Genomic DNA, 17,071 nt, shown 5'->3' on the forward strand with positions numbered 1-17,071 from the left:
GAAGCTTTCCTGTACCTTAAACTAAATTATATGTGATATAATCATGTATAGTATTTAGCAGTGGGAGGGAGGGAAGAACTTATTTACTGAGTTATATGGATTTGAACTGCCAGAGCCTTCATTTGCTGTACATTTTTTTTTTGCTATGTATGTTTAGTAATCCTGAGATCAGTTGCTTGAGATCAGTAGCTTTTTATATTACAGGTATCATAGAGTGGTCAAAGTCTCATGCATTTTATCTACTCCTAAGTGAATAGTGAAAGTGTGCTTTGAGTAATATGAAAATTTGGGACTTCGGAAGCAGACGCATTACAAGCCAGTAATTTTGCTAGGCAGTGCCGTGCAGAATCCTGTTTTCTTTATCAGTGCATCATTTAGAAATGCATTTATTTATTTATTTATTTAACATAGAGCAGCTTTATAATACTATGTTTTGCTCAAATGTGCTTTTCTGAAATTACATCTTCAAAAGTCGTCTCTGGCACCATCGTAAGTGAGCATATAAACAGCTGAAAATTAGTTTCAGGACTGCTCAGTAGTTGGCATAATCTCTTGAAGTTAGGTTTGAATAACTTGTTTGTAGACATAAAAACTTCCTTCAGTACAACTCAACTACATGTAAATTATACAAAGTTGGGGGGAGAGGAAATTAGAGCAGAAAAGGAAAAGGCCTTTGGAAGTTTTCAAATGTTAAGGACTTGAAAAGATATGTTTGATAACTTTTAACACATACCCATGGGGTACATTCATAGCTCTCCCAAGAAAAATTATTTTCATGAGATGTGTTTTTAAAAAGAATCATCCCCTACACTTCTTCAGTCTAAGAAAAAAGCAAGTAAAAAAGCATTGGATGCATTCTATGTGTTCCTCTGAAGTCACAGATTCAAGGATCAAACCTGGACGGAAGTGCATGAACATTGATTGGCAAGCTTCCTATTCACTCATAAGCTCCTGCCATCATCATTCCCATGGCATTTAAAATTGGAGACCTTTAAGTCAATGGTGGCAGAATTGGTTGTGGCACTTGTAGGATATGTAGAAGAATCTTAACCAGAACCATCAAAGAGCCCAAATGTCACAAGCTATTTTTGTGGGGAGAATAGAGAGATATAGGACAAATATAAAAAAAAAAAAATTGATTTCAAATGAGTTGAATGTCTGGACTCAAGGAGTAGTCATTAAAGAGTTCCTATTCAATTTGGAACATGGTCTCCTGGAGGTTATCTCAGGGATCTATGCTTGAATCCATACTGTTGAACATTTTTAATCAAGGATGTGGATGAAGAGATGAATGACATCCTTATCAAATATACCTATGACACCAATCTGGAGTGGGGAGGGATGGCTAACCCATTAGATGAACTAAGTTCTTATCAGGCCACCATTTTTGTTTAAGTATTTGTTGGATATTAAAGAAGATACAATCACATCTGCAAGTGAGCCATACCATACTGACCCCTTGCCCTGCCCTACACTTAATTGGGGTCCACTGAGACAGTCACAGGGTGATGTTAATGCTGTCCCTTTCTTCCAACTAGTGGAATAGGTGGGAAATATGTTGTGCTTCAACTAACCGGTGACAGAAGTTACATCTTCCTTCTCCTCCTTCCCTCTGCTGATTCAACATAAGAATGCTGTTGGCAGCAGCCTGAAGATGAATAATATTTTTTGCTATATCAGAAATAAAGAGAAACTTCAGAAACTACCACATCCTCCATTTACTTCTCTATGTTTTCCTGGCTATATCTCTTTTTGAGGAGGAAAGGAGAAGAGGGAGGTTCCAGCTGGAGCCCAGGAGTCCCTTGTTTGGAAAGTACCCCCAGATGTTCCAGTGTGGGTATAACCTCTTGTAATATGCTTCCAATAACTCATCTCCACAATCAAGGGCCATTCTCTTGAAGCTTACAGAGGGTTCCTCTGGTGAGTGAGAGTGCTCTAACAGCCTCTAATAGAGGCTGAAGGCAGATGACTGACCAGGAAAAACTCCTAGGATACTTTTTTATGTAACTAATGGAGTTGTCAGTACTATCCACAATTCTGTAGAGGAGTTCTTCCTCCTGTTGTTCTAGGATAGAAGAATTGGGTAGTTCTTTCTCCAGTGCCAGAGGTAGACATCTTTACAAGTCAGAACTCCTGCTACTTAGTTCGAGGGTCAGTATACCATGACAGAAAAGCAAATAGTACCATGCCCACGATAAGCATTAAGGGAAGAGTGGTTCCCGTTAACAGTTCAGGATTATGTGGCACATTACAGTTTGAGTAAATCCAAAGCTAGTCCTCTAAGTTTCCTAAAATATTAGCTATTTCTTAAGACAGCATATACAGTATACAGTAACATTCTTGGCATACAAACTTTCCAACTCTCAAAGTTTTTACTAACAATGAGGCAACTGTTGGTGAACTTCAAAAACCTGAAAAAAACAACTGCCAGGGAATCTATTCATATTTCTGCTTGTTCACATCCTAATTCTCCGATAACACCCACCCTCTCCCCATGCTAATTAGCATTATCTTACATTTAAGCAGTTTTCAAATCCTGAGTACGTCTTTTCTTATTCCACAGCTGCTAGCTAGTGTATTAGGTGGTAATTTAAAGCCTCTAGTTTCCAAAAATAAAATGGCTGTTCTTTGAAGCTCAAAAGAAACAAATTTTCTTTAGGGTTCTGATTTTAACAATGCCTCCCATTTGAAAAAAATGAATTTCATCTGCTACCAGAAGAGAGAGAATAGAAGAGGGACAAGTCCAGAAGAACCTGTGCCGCTGAATGGTAAATTTCAATGCAAACCTTTTAACCCTCCTTGTAGCACCAGCCCTTTACTGCAGCTAAGGGGTCACTGCTTTGATCGGTCACAGCATACACATGCTTGGAGTGTTTATTTACATTATTCACGTTCCTTGGCCAAACGTTTCTTTGTGTGCTGTAATTTTCTCTTAATTAAGTTTTAAAGGGTACACAGTAAGAAGTTCAAGCTAAGCTGTGCTTTCTTTGATGTGCAGGCAATTGAATGATGGATTTAGCTTGAATCAAATTCAGATCCCTCCAAGAGGGGCTTGACAATCCCATTGAGGTAGTGTTAGGTCCAGCAGTCAGTAGGATTTTCATACCCAAACTACTCATGAACGTTGTGATCGTTACTCTGTATGGCATGTAAGCCTGAAGCAAAGCAAGGCTTCATCCCTCTTTTCACATGTGCAAACATTTCAGGTAGGTGTAATGAATAGGGGTGGGCTAAATGTCTGGATTTAGGATTCACAGGACATAGAATCGTAGATCTTGAGCTGAAAGAGGCCTCCAAGACTAGTTTAACCCTCTCATTTTACAGATGAGGAAAATGAAGACAAGGAAGGTTAAGTGCTGTGCCCCAAGGTCACGGAGTATCAGAGGCAAGAATTGAACTTAGGTCCTTTGCCTCCTTGTTGAGTCGTTTCAGTTGTATCTGACTCTTTGTGACCCCCATTTGGGGTTTTCTTGGCAAAGATACAGGAGTGGTTTGCCATTTCCTTCTCCAGCTCATTTTACGATAAAGAACTGAGGCAAACAGGGGTAAGTGACTTACCCAGGGTCACTCAGCTAGTAAATGTTTGAGGCCAGATTTGAACTCACAAAGATGAGCCTTCTGTCTCCAAGCCTGGCACCTAGCTGCCCCCTTGGATGCTTTATCCAGAATTATTGTACTGCATAAAACAGAAAGCCTCTTGATATAAATGTGAGAATTATCCTTAATTTTTTCCAGTTTTAATTTAAAACTTCCTTAAAAGCCTGCTTAATTTTCTGCCTTTCTTTTCTTTTTGTTTAACTTAGCATAGATACCTACGAATTCTACATTAATATCCAAAGTAGTTTTGTAGAATAAAATGACTTAGACTTAAGAGCTCAGGATAAATGTTTTAACTTAACTTATGTGATTTTGTTATGAAGGGAGTTTTTATATCCATCACTCGACACCTCTCAAATCTTCCATGGGGCAATTTCAGTTTTGTAAATAGTAAACTTGGAAGTATGCTTGTCAGTGTACTTCATACTGAATCAATGCAAGAGCAAAACAACTTTATAACTCAAAACTTTTGTTATTTAGTTTTATTTAGCGTAAAAGAAAATAGTATCGTGACCACAGTAAATACTAAGGGGAAATTAGCTCACAAAATAGCCCATAATTAAAAGGCACATCATAGTTTGAAATGACAAAAACCCAGTAATGTAAAAGAGTGAAGATACTATTATCCCAGCTTTATAAATGAGGAAACTGAAACTTCTGACTCCTTCTAATACAACATCTTGTTTCTCATAAATGTTAGTTGAAGATTAACTGAAGAAAAAGGGACAAGAAAATTAATAACTTGCAATGTTACCGACAACAACAACAACAAAAAATAGTTAATTATTATTAGCAGTATGGAAATTAGTGAACAAATTCATTTATAGGCCTTCAGCTAAATGTGCCTTTCAGAAAATCTTAGTAAAAAATACTGCTTGAAATACACTTGGCATCTTTCACCATGTACAATTAGACAAATGTTTTCGTTTTCCTAAGTTTCTTGCACTTGCTGCAGTATTAATAGGAAGAAGTAAAAGAGAATATCTTCCTAGTGCATTATGGTTTGTAGTGCCATTAACTTATCATATGACTGAGCTTGTTCATCTGTAAAGGGAGGGTCTTAGACTAGATCAGTATTTCTCAAACTCTATTTGTGTAATCCAAGTGATCTATGTCATACAGTTAGAAGTTCTCTGAGAAAATGTTGATATTCATAGTAGCTTAGTCAACATAAAATTATGTATGTATCAAAAATATTATCTGTAGCATTTATATGAAAATATAACAATAACTAGCATTTATATGCATTCCTACTATAGGCCAAGCATTATGTTAAACACTTTATTTTCTCTTTCTTCCTCACAACTGGGCAAAAGGAAACTGAGGCACAGAGAGGTTAAGTGACTTGTCCAGGGTCCCATAGCTAGTAAACGTCAGAGGTTTGATTTGAATTCAGGTCTTCTTAACTCCAGGCCTAGTGCTCTAACTACTGTGCCACCTACCTGCCTTATATTCCTATTTCTGTTTTGGCCCCAAATTTCCCTAAATCCCAGGGATATGCCAGGCCCCCCACATTTCCCAGATGAGCATGTATGGAGTGTCTCAATATAGTTTAAGACCAAAAATGTTCCATGGACAGATTAATTTGGGAAACACTCTACTAGATGGTTTCTGAGGACCCTTGGAGCTCAGAAATTCCATTCTACAATCATTAAGTCATTTTGTGCCTTAAACAAGTCTGTTACCTTGGTAGAGCAAGCTAATCTCTATTTTACACATGAAAAACAGGCCCAGGCTCTTCAGTGATCAGCCTGTCAATGTGTTGCTGTTGTGATGTATTTATAATAAACTTCTTTTAATTTGAAAGAAATAAAGGAAAGAAGGAAGGAAGGAAAGAAAAAAAAGAAGGAAGGAAGAAAGAGAAAGGAGAGGAAAGAAAAGGAAAAAAACAAGCCCAGAGTGGTCAAGGAATTTACCCAAAGTCACACTGGGATTTGGTGGTGTAACTGGAACTACAGTCCAAGACTTAGATGCCAGGAACTACGTACTCCTCCCCCTTGCTTCCTTTTGCCCAGGGCTAAGGAGCACAAGACACTGATTTCTCCTCTTCATGGAAATATATCAGTTTCACTGTTGATACTTTATCTCCCAGATTATTTTCAGGATGTAATTAATTATCCCTTAAGTACAACTTTAATTGCTTGGAGTTTCTTTTCCTTTTCCTTTTTTTTTTTTTTTTAAGTGTAACAGACCCTCCTTTGTCAGTGTGTTGGGAGAGGAGTCCACCAGTTATAAGGAGAAAATAGAAGTGGGAGGCGTAACAGAATTATACTGGCTCCAGGTAGTTCTGCCTCAGTAAAAACCAATTCCTCAACTCTAAACTACTTTATTGACAAAAAAATATGCTAGGCCTGTCGGAGGTTTTAGTGAAAGATAGTAAATAATTCAGGCCTCTAAGGTACCCATTCAGTGCACCCCAGTATTAATATAACTCAATCTAGCAAGTGTTTAGTAAGCACGTATTAGGTGTCCAACACTATACAATGTGCAAAGATGAGCAATGACACAGCCCCTGCCTTTAAGGAGCTTTCATTCCAAAAAGCCTATCCAAAAGAGTCAGTAGGCACAAAATACAATTGTTAATGTAACACACACACACACACACACACACACACACACACAAACTCTAAAGAGAACATTTATACAGCACTTTATGGTTTACAAAACCCTTTACAAATACTCCTCCATTTGTTCCTCACAACAACCATGGGAGGTAGGTGGTTATTGTTACTATTTCATATGAGGAAACTGAGGGAGATGAGGTGAAATGACTTATCTGGGATATAAGCGTCTGAGGCAAGGTTTGTTTAAAGTCACATCTTCCTGTCTCCAGGCCCAGCTTGCCATCTACTCACCCCGCCTGGTGAATCACAGATGCACAAATCATAGAAAATTAGATAGAATGATTAAGTCACAAGAATTTAGGCTCTTATTAACCACAGTGAAAAAACTATTTCATTTGGCAGTTTTCTTTTTTTTTCTTTTCCCCTTTATTCTCTCATTTCTTTTTTTAAAAAACAAAATAAAAATTCAAAATTCAAATTTGATAAATTTTATTAGTCTTCTACTTTACACAAAGCATTTTACTGAGTTCTGGAAATAAAAATATGATAAAACCTTTACAGTTTTTGCCCATGTGAAGCTTCCATTCTAGTAGGAGGATAAGTCATACAATCAAATTGTATGTGTGTATGTAGGTATGTATATATATACATATGCATATATATATAGAGAGAGAGAGAGAAGACACATATCATAAGTGTATATAGAGATATATGCATTACTTTTTTCCAGTAACCAAGTAGTTTTATCAACATAGTCAGAGAGAATCAGTCTTGACCAAATGTCAGAGGCAGGATAATTATGGTACAAGTCAGAATAAGGTAAATGAATAGGAAAACAAAATCCTAGAGGTCAGAAACTTTCATTTTTTGTCTTTGTAGTGGCAGGGCCTATCACAGTGCCAGATACATAGTAGTAAATGCTACTTGATTGAATGATTAATTGACTGATGAGGCCAACAAAGTCTGAGGCATTTGGAGTGAGAAATTATTTCTAGCTAATAGGATCCAATAGGCAGCTAGGTGGCACAGTGAATAGAGCAACTCATCTTTCTGAGTTCAAATCTAGCCTCCGACATTTACTAGCTGTGTGACCCTGGACAAGTCACTTAACTCTGTCTGCCTCTGTTTCTCATCTGTAAAATGAGCTAGAAAAGGAAATGGAAAACCATTCCAGTATCTTTGACATGAAGAGTCAAACATGACTGAAAAACACATGAATAGCAGCAGCAATCAGGGAAGTCCTCATGTGAAGGCAGCAATAGCTGAGCCAGCCCTTGAAGGAAGAACAGATGTGGAGATGGGAAAGAAGTCCATTCCATACCTGGAATATGATCTATAGGAAGGATAAGATCAGGGAGTAGTTTTATGGGCCCAGGAGGGTGGAACATGGCATACAGAAAGGGAAGGTAGTGTAAAGTAAAACTATACAGGTAGGTTGCAGCCATATAATCATCTTCAATGCGCTTGAGTGTTCAAATAGTTCTCAAGTAAAGTATAAACTCTTCTCTTTGGCCTCTAAAGACTTGTACTATCTGACTCCATCCTACCTTTCTAGACATATGTTACTCACCTTTTTGAGCTGGATGGGCTTATTTGCTATGGCTCACAACACCATTGCATCCACTATTATCCCTTATCTTTGCCATGATGTTTGTCCCCCATGCCTAGAAGATACCACCTCCTTCTCACCTCCATGTCAAAGAATCCCTCATGTCCTTCAAAGCCAGCTTTGGTGTCATCTCCTTTGTGAACCTTTTCCTGATTCTCCCTGAAGCTACTGATGACACCCTACCCCACTAAAGTTGCCTTGGTTGAGGCTAACCAGCAAGCTTCACACCTGTAGGTGAGTTAGGAAGGAGAGGGTTGATTGAGTCTCCCTCAATCATATGAAGACTAGTCCTGGGAAAATGAGCAGATGAGAACAACTTCTTCCAGCAACCATGAAGGCAGCCGATGCAGCCCCTGTGGCATGCTTAGAGCTTGGTCAGATATCAAAGATGCCAGAGGTCATCTGTTGCATCCCAGGCCATTGCCAGTCATCTTACTTTTGTCCTGCCACCGTCCTTTGATGCCTGTGGAAGAGAACGTGAGATTGATGACTGTGCAGCTGTACTTTACTTAAATCCAACTCACATTGATAAACTCAAGTCAAGCCATCACTCCATAATGTCACTGGTCCTCTGAAAACAAAGGAAGAGCAGTAAGAACAAAATGACCTTGTGATTCCTTTGTATTTTGTGTTTCCTTATATATTTTGCATTTACTAATATGAAAATGAGGTAGCACAGTAGATCATGAATTGGTCTCTAAAGTCAGAAGACCTAGGGTTCCAGTCTTGTCTCTGACACGTACTGATTAGTGTGACATTCGAAAGTTGTTTCCCTCTCAGCTTCACAGAAACACCATAAGAGTACAAATATAAATATATGGAGGTGCTGATCAGCATCGATATGGAGAATTGCCTTCAAAGCCACTCTGTCCCAGTGAGTTCTTAGGGCTGGTCCAAAAACATCTCGGTATTTATACGTTAGAATAGAAGCTCCTGGAGAGCAAGTCTTTTGTTTTTTATTTTATATCTCCCCAGCATCTTGTACATGATGACCTCTTAATAAATGCTTTTTGATTGATTGATTTATGGAATGCCAGCTAAATTACTGTTGTTTTCTTCTGCAGTTAATGGTAAGTCTCTTGAAGTTTTTGGACAGGCATGTAATATGATCATCTTTAGGAAAATGGCTTTGATGGAGGTGGGGAGGATCTAGAGGCCATTTAGAAGAGCTTTATAATAATCCTGGTAGGGGGTAGGTACCAGTGGTCTAAATCAGGAAGATAGTAACATGAATCCAAATGACAAAGTAGATTCAAAAGCTTTATGGAGGTATAGAGCAATCAATAGGATGAGGTAAGATTAGATTGGATGAGAGGGGTTGAAGGAGAGAAAAAAATGAAAGATGGTTCTGAGGTTTCCAGCATGGGTGATTGAGACAATATCAAGAGAAATAGAGATTTGGAGAAACATGGGAAAATTTACGTGAAGTGACGTCAGTCACACCAGTAGAATAATTGACATAACAACACTGTAAAGACAAAGAAGTTTAAATCACTTCAGAACTGATCAAAGTAATGACCATTCCAGAGGATGCAGGATGAAACATTCTGTCTACCTCCTGACACACAAGTGATTGACTCAAGGTGGAGATTGAGATAGATATTTTTTGGATATGGTCATTGCAGCAATTCATTTTGCTTGACCAGATTTGTTACAAAGGCTTTGTTTTTTTATTTTTTTCCAGTGGGAAATGAGAGAAAATAGGAGGGGAAATAATAGCTTAAATTTAATTTAAAAAAAAAAACAGAAATAGGAACTTTAGAAGGAGGAGTATATTCGAGGAGTAAGAGAAAGATAAAGAATTCAGTTTTGGACAAGCTTTGGGTCGTGGATGATGATCATGAACTTGGGACTTTGAAGAGAAGTCAGTGATGTTTTCGAAAGCATTATCTTGAAGAAATCCTGCTTAAAACTTCTTAGACATTTACTGATTTGGAGGGAAAAAATCTTTTCAACTCCTTTGTTAATGCCAATCATTTGGTAACTATCTTCTGGGGATTCTGTTCCTTTTTGCAATGATAGGTACCATTGCCAACACGTAAACAAAACAATCTTGCATCTTCATTGCACTATTGGCAACGTTCTTAGCTTATCATTTTACAATTAGTGTTTGGTTTTTTCTTACAGAAGGCAGCAGGCTGCAGCGACAGAGGCTATCTCTAGATGTGAACCCAAAACCTGTGCCTGGAACTGAGAGGTCAGATGGCCTGCAAGCTTCAGCCCAGCAGTACTGTAACACAAGCAGACCGAAGTCAAAAACACCTATTGTGAAGTCATGTACCCCTGCACCTCATTCTGAAGTAACAGCAGAGGATTTGCTGAAAAAGAGAGGTAAAGGGATTTCTTTCCTGCAAGCAATTCAGTACGTTTTATGTGTCCAGTCTTTTACAAAAAGCCTTTGCATCGGCACTAATGTATATACAGAAGAAATCTAATGCCTTTAAATGAAAAGAGAAGTAGGATGCAGTTGTAGTTCTGCAGTAGATGTTCATAAATAGTGGGCGTTCTTTGTTCCTTATTCATCCAACAGTTTTGTACACCTAAGTAGAACAAGTCCTCTTCCTATGTAACCAGCCCTATAGCCACTATTTTCATAAGCATAAATGCCCAGTTTTATATAGTATTTTATCATAAGATTTTCTTGCCCAGTTAACCTATTCAGCATATATTTTCAAATAGTAAACTTAAAAAATTTTAAATGAAACTACTCCTTGCCATAGATAAACTGTTATATCTCCATCAGAAAACATTTTAATCTATTTATATTTAATTCTGTGCTACCTACTTAAAAAAAGACTGGTGAATAGAGATTGTGGGTAACACTACATAATATTTTAGTAATATTAAAAAGTGTTATGTTATTAGTGTGTATATGCATGATTATTCAGAAAAGAAAAGGCTTACAGAATCACAGAATCTCAAAGGTGGAGGGGATTTTAGAGTGCATCCCCTTGCTTGGAATGATGTGCCCCTTCACCTCTACCTTTTCGAATTCTTGGTCCCTTTCAAGATACATATAAAGTATAAATGTCTACATAACCTCTTTTCTGATCTGCCCAGTAATTAGCACTAGAACACCCCAACCCTCAAATAAAAGGTTACATCATTATTACTTCCTGCACATTTTGTGTTACTCTGTCCACTATTGTCACCTCTTTCCTCCCCATAAAAAGTAAACTTGAGGATAGGGGCTACCTTTTGTTTTGTGCCTAGTACAGTGTTTATCCTGGTCAGCACTTAATAAGTGTTCCTTGAATAGAACTAGGAGGGGGTGTTTGGAAAAGTACTTCCGTTTACCAGAACACTTAATAGCGTTCTCCTTTCTCAGTGCCATCCAACAGTATCTGTTTTCTTTGACTCCAGAGTGATAGACTTTCTCAGTTTTTGCAAAGGTATTTGTGTGTGCGTGAGTGTATATGCGCACATGTAATCAATATGCCCTGATTGAGATAAGAGCAGTTGGCCTGTTTATTTCTGGGAAAGCTACAAAACCCTGGTGACCGTTTCAGGAAACAGGGCAAGGTGAGCTCGGATGGACCCAGATTGAATGTTGTTTCTGTAATCACGTGCTGCCTATCCTGAGCTGAAGAACCTCTCATACGTGTTCCATGCTGCCTTTGCCTCATTTAGGCCTTTCCCAATCTCTCAGTCATTTTCTTCTACAAGAGTTTCTGTACTTCTGCTACCCAGAGCTTCCTTGATCAAGACAGCCAGAAAACTGCAGAAACCATGTTTATGGCAGAGCACAAGGGTTGAGTAGACCAGAATGACCCTGTCAAACAAGTTTGCTAGTGAGAGTTTGGTGTCATCCCCATTCTTTTCTACTGGGTACCTCCAAGAAGCCCAATTGCCCTGAAGTCAGTGTCTCCTCTGCACAACTTAATTCGTTCCATGAGAAGTTTTGTCTATGCTTCCAACATTCGAAAAAGGCAAGGCCTTTGCTTTTTTTGTGTGCTAGAAAGTGAATCTGAGCTCTGTTTGGAAACTTTGTCTTCACAAATGAAAAGATCCTTTAGTCTTTTTGACCATTATTTTTTCCTCTTGCTTGACATTTAATGCTAGGTCCCAATATCGAGAAATCAGTGAAGGACTTGCAACGCTGCACTGTGTCTCTGACCAGGTATCGAGTAATGATCAAAGAGGAAGTAGATAATTCCGTGAAGAAGATCAAAGCTGCATTTGCTGAGCTACACACTTGGTAAGCCATTTAACCCAGGAGCTAGAAACTTATGGCAGGTGGGGTACTTTCCTAGGTACCAGCGTCAGAGGGGAAACTTTTTTTTAATCCATAAAAATCACAGGGAAGCAAGTTACCAGTTGGCCTTTTAAGCAAGGCTAAAGAGTAGATCTGGGAAGAGAAAGTACATTTCAATGAAAGGCAACCTGATCCACATAATTCTTTGAAGTTTAGAAAGCTGGCACAAAAGAATACAAATGATATGGAACAAAACACTCTGCAAATAGATGAGATATTTTTGACCAATCCATGGAAGCTTAATACTTTGAATTCTATCAAAAGGAAATTTTTTTTTTCTAGCCATATCAGTCTGAGATAAGGAAATAACCTCTTGTAGCAAACTTAGGTAAGGTCCTGAAATTCCTTTCTTTGGCAGCCTCTAAGAGCAGAATCAGTAATACTGCCTTGAGGTGATTTAGGGTTAGTCCTTTTAAATGAAATGAATTTAGCAATATCTTAACTTTCCTTAAATCCCTTTGAATCTATGAGTGCCAAAGCCTAGATTGAAAAGTCTATTATTGTTAAAGGCCAAAGTACACTTGCTAACAAGATAGTTCTGTGTTGAGAGACACCAGATGCTTCTGTCAAGGAAGGAAATAAGCATTTATATAGTTCCTACTAAGTGCCAGGGACTGTGCTAAGTGCTTTTCCAAAAATTATATCCTTTGATCCTCAGAACAACCCTGTGAGGTAGGTACTATTGTTTTTTTTTTTTTTTTAATCTTTATTTTTATGGTTGAGGAAACTTGAGACAAACTAAAGTTAAGCAACTTGCCCAGGATCACATAGCCAGTAAGTGTCTAAGGCCAGTTTTACATTCAGGTCTTCCTGCCTCCAGGACTTGTACTCTAGCCACTGTACCATAGAGCTAGCTCAGTGAGGGAAAGCCTTCTGAGGTCTAATGTCTGAAGCCTTCCTGAAGACAAAGCTTTAGACCAGTGCAAGTCAGACTCAAATGGAAACAGATTCCTACAGGACACATATAAACCTAGAAAACCACAAATTAACATTTTCTAGGTTGTGTAGTATATTCATTTATTTTGTGAGACATTTCTCAGTTACATTTTAATCAGGTTCAGCCACTGAGTTTTGTCTGCCTTGGGCACCACAAGTTTGATGACTCTGGTTTAGACCCCGAAAGAAGCAGTGTGGTATAACTAGAACAGCTATGGTGGTAACAGCTACCATTTATATAGCCCTCTTGGGTTTGCAAACCACTTTACATATGTTACCTCATTGGATCCTTACATCAACTCTCTGAGATAGGTTCTTTTAGTATTCTCATTTTACATATGAGAAAACTGAGATTATGAGAAGCTAAGGAGTAGTAGGCATAATGATAAGTGCTAATGTTTGTGTAGTACTTCCTGTGTGCCAGGTATACTGCTGAGTGCTTTGCTGTCATAATCCTTACAACAGTCCTGGGAGATAGATCCTATTATTATCCTCTTTTTACAAATGAGGAAATTGAGTCACACAGATGTTTAACGTGACTTAGCCTGAGTTACACAGCTAATAAGTTTCTAAAGCAAGATTTAAGCTCTGGTCTTCTTGATTCTGGGCTTAGTACTTTATCTACTGCAGTACCAAGCTTCAGAAAAGAAAGAGATTTGGTAGACTCAGAGAATGTGCGTTCTTCCTATCCTGGTTCTTCCACTTAGGTAACCTCTGTGACTCATAAAGCCAATTACACTGACTTAAATAAAAGTCACTTAAAATCAGTCTCTAAGCACTAGTTTCCTCATTTCTCAAATAAGGAAAGTAGAAGATGGGATCTCTGTGTTCTTTTCCAGTTTAAGGTAAAATTTATATTCCCTATATATCAGCTAATACTCAGGCATTGACATACCTGCCTCTGGAGTTCGAACAAGTAATTTGAACTCTGCCCAGGTCCTAATTCAACACTTCTGTGTGTGTGTGTGTGTGTGTGTGTGTGTGTGTACATACACATATATAAATAGGTATGTCTGTGTGTGTGTGTATATATATGTATATGTATATAATTTGCCCCAATTACATGTTAAAACAATGTTTAAAGCTTTTTTTTAAAGCTTTGAGTAACAAATTCTATCCCTCTTTCCTCCCTCCCTGAGACAGTAAGTGATCCAATAAATTTTATACATGGATAGCTAGGTAGTGCAGTGGATAGAGCAACCAGCACAGGAGTCAGGCGGACCTGAGTTCAAATCTCACCTCAGACACTTGACATTCACTAGCTGTGTGACCTTGGGCAAGTCACTTAACTCCAGTTGCCTCATCCTGGGTCATCTCCAGTCATCCTGATGAATATCAGGTCACTGGATTCAGATGGCTCTGGAGGAGAAGTGAGGTTGGTGACCTGCACAGCCCTCCCTCACTCAAAGTCAAGTGCAAGTCATGTCATTATTTCTCTGATGGCATGGTCTTCTTCGACGACGACAGACTCACACACATTTTCTACGTTTCTGTGTTTCTTTAGCAAAAGTAGAATGTAAATGCTTCAAATCCAGGAACTGTTTTCATTTTTGTCTTTGTGGCCCCAAAATAGCACAATATTTTACACATAATTGATGCTTAATAAATGTTTGTTCTGCTTAATTGAACCACAATAATGGTACATGCCATTTGGGATTATTCTAACAGCAACTGATGGCCCTTAAAACCTAGCAACTATTTCGTTTCATAGAAAATAAAGATGTAGAAAAGAACGCAACATGCTGAATTAGGAAAGATTCAGTGCAGAACAGGCCCATGGAGGTAAGGGGCTGCTTGTACCACTTTCTCCAACTCCCTTACAAAGTTTTTCTTTTTTTCTGTAGATTATACTTTATCATACTCTGTAGATTTATACTATAAATCTTCTCTGAAGAATTGTCCACCAGTGATGGTTACTGGAATCATAGATCAAGAGCAGAAAGCGATCTCAGAGGACATCTTATTCAACTCATTCATTTTATAGGTTAAAATAAGACTCCCCTGAGGCTCAAAGAAGTTAAGTCAGTGATTCACCCAGGGTTCCACTGGTAGGTAGGAGGTATCAGAGGCAAAATTTGAACCTGAGCTCACCTGACTCCAGAGCCCCAGTACATTTTCCCCTGTATCCTGCCATCAGTGTCAGATGAAAAAGACAGCCTTCTTACTGGCCTCAGATAGCTCCAGAATGCGTTTGACAGCATGTGATGAGCAGTTTGAAAAATCTGAAGCCCTAGATAGAGATGTAGTTTCATTGTTGTTGTTATATGATCTCCATATACTGATGGATCATGGCTCAATAATAAAACTCCACAATTTCTAACACTGTTTTCTGCTAGAATTATTCAACTACTCAGAGCAAGGAGTAACCTAAAGAAAATTAAAGAATTTTAACATTGGATTGGATTGTAGTCCAATGAGAGTTCAGTGCCTTCGGTTCATTGTTATTAACATAATATCTTACATTTACATGGTGCTTAATACTCACAAAGTTCTTCAAATATATTAAATTCTCATTTTATCCCCAATAGTCCTGAAAGGTAGGTAGAATAATGTAACTATCATCTTCCCATGTTAAGGTGAGGAAACAGCTCAGAAAGGTTAATTAACGTAACCCAAGGTCAGAGTCACACAGCTAGAGCTGAAGTCTGACCCTGCATCATCTGAGTCTGTTGTAAGGCCAAGACCCAGAAAGATGACATGGGTTCTGCCTTCGTGGAACTTTTAGACTCTATGTAGCTATAATACAAAATCATATGTGATAAGTACATGAGAAAGGAGCAAAATATTATGTGAAATAAAATGCTGGGCGGGTGTTTATTGCCAACTAAGAGGTTTGGGAAAGACCAAGGCAAAGGTTTCCATTGACATTTTGTGGGGAGGGGGTGCAAGGTAGTGCCCAGAGTCACACAACTAGTGTCAAGTACCTAAAGCTGGATTTGAACTCAAGTCCTCCTGACTTCAGGGCTGGTGATCTATCCACTGTGCTGCTTAGCTGCCCCCATTGGCTCTTTACATACCCATGAAGAAACCTATTTTAGGGCAACTAAGTGGTGAGCCTGGAGTCAGGATTTCAAACTCAGCCTCAGACACTTATTGCTGTATGACTCTGAACAAGTCACTTCGCCTCTGCTTGCCTCAGTTTCCTTATCTGTTAAATGAAAATGATAATAGCACCTACTTGGCAAAGGGTTACTTTGTCCTCATTTGGGAAGAAAAGGTCAAATTTATACTATATGCTATTATTATGAAATAAGCATGGTGGTTTTTTTCCCCTAATTTAACCATTAACCAACCTCATCCAAAAATAATTACATGGATTAGGTGGCATTTACATGACACTTTAAGGTGTGCAAAGCACATTATTTTTAAGATTAAATGAGATAATATTTGTAAATCACTTAGCACAGTGCCTGGCAAATAGTAGGTGCTTAATAAATGCTTGTTTCCTTGCTTCCTCCATTAGGTAGCTACAGTTAGTGAGCTCTTCCAACCTTGGTTACATATGCAGGTTTTACATCAATCTTCCTTTATATTATCGACTCCTTGGCCTACCCATTCCTTTTCTAAAGGGATAATCATTTTGTGATCTCAAAGCACTCTCTAGACTTTGGAGCCTCTGTGAAAACCCTTGCAGAGGGGATTCTGAAACTCATCATTTCTTGAATTGTAGGAATAAGGAGGTAAGATTTTTGTTGGTCCAGTTTTCCTAACATAGTATAGCCTAAATCCATAGAAATTATTTTTTTATCTAATGGAGGGGGTAAAAAATTGTGTTCATATACTAATGAAATATAGTTTACATCAGCCTGGAGTGAACCTGTTCTTCATTCTTATCCACTAATCTGTGTGAGTACACTGCTAAATAAATAGAATTATTTTGAGGAGCTGGAATAGAAAAGCCAGCCTGGAATTTGGTGTTGTTCTATCAATTAGGGCTCTCTGTAGAATAGTCTCAATTTCCCAGGAAGAGATGAGAAGTTATTGAGACATGATAATTAGATGCTCAAAATAATACATCTTGTTCTAACAACCTTTTCATTTATAAAATGAATTTTACAATGTGAGCATCTATGTGAAAAAGTCACAAAGGAGAAAGCAAAGTAAAATAGC

At 38.2% G+C, this 17,071-nt stretch overlaps 1 protein-coding gene across 5 annotated transcripts in view; it reads left to right on the top strand.

Moving 5' to 3' along the window:
- Nucleotides 1-17,071, top strand: part of SPATS2L (spermatogenesis associated serine rich 2 like) — a 228,001-nt gene that overhangs the window by 173,324 nt on the left and 37,606 nt on the right. For all 5 annotated transcript variants that reach the window (XM_072612818.1, XM_072612820.1, XM_072612816.1 and 2 more), the window contains 2 exons: nucleotides 9,898-10,101; nucleotides 11,833-11,968. In XM_072612818.1, coding sequence (XP_072468919.1) covers nucleotides 9,898-10,101; nucleotides 11,833-11,968 — 340 coding nt within the window. The remainder of the gene's footprint in view (nucleotides 1-9,897; nucleotides 10,102-11,832; nucleotides 11,969-17,071) is intronic.

This window comes from Notamacropus eugenii, chromosome 5 (assembly GCF_028372415.1).
Source record: "Notamacropus eugenii isolate mMacEug1 chromosome 5, mMacEug1.pri_v2, whole genome shotgun sequence".
Taxonomy (NCBI): domain Eukaryota; kingdom Metazoa; phylum Chordata; class Mammalia; order Diprotodontia; family Macropodidae; genus Notamacropus; species Notamacropus eugenii.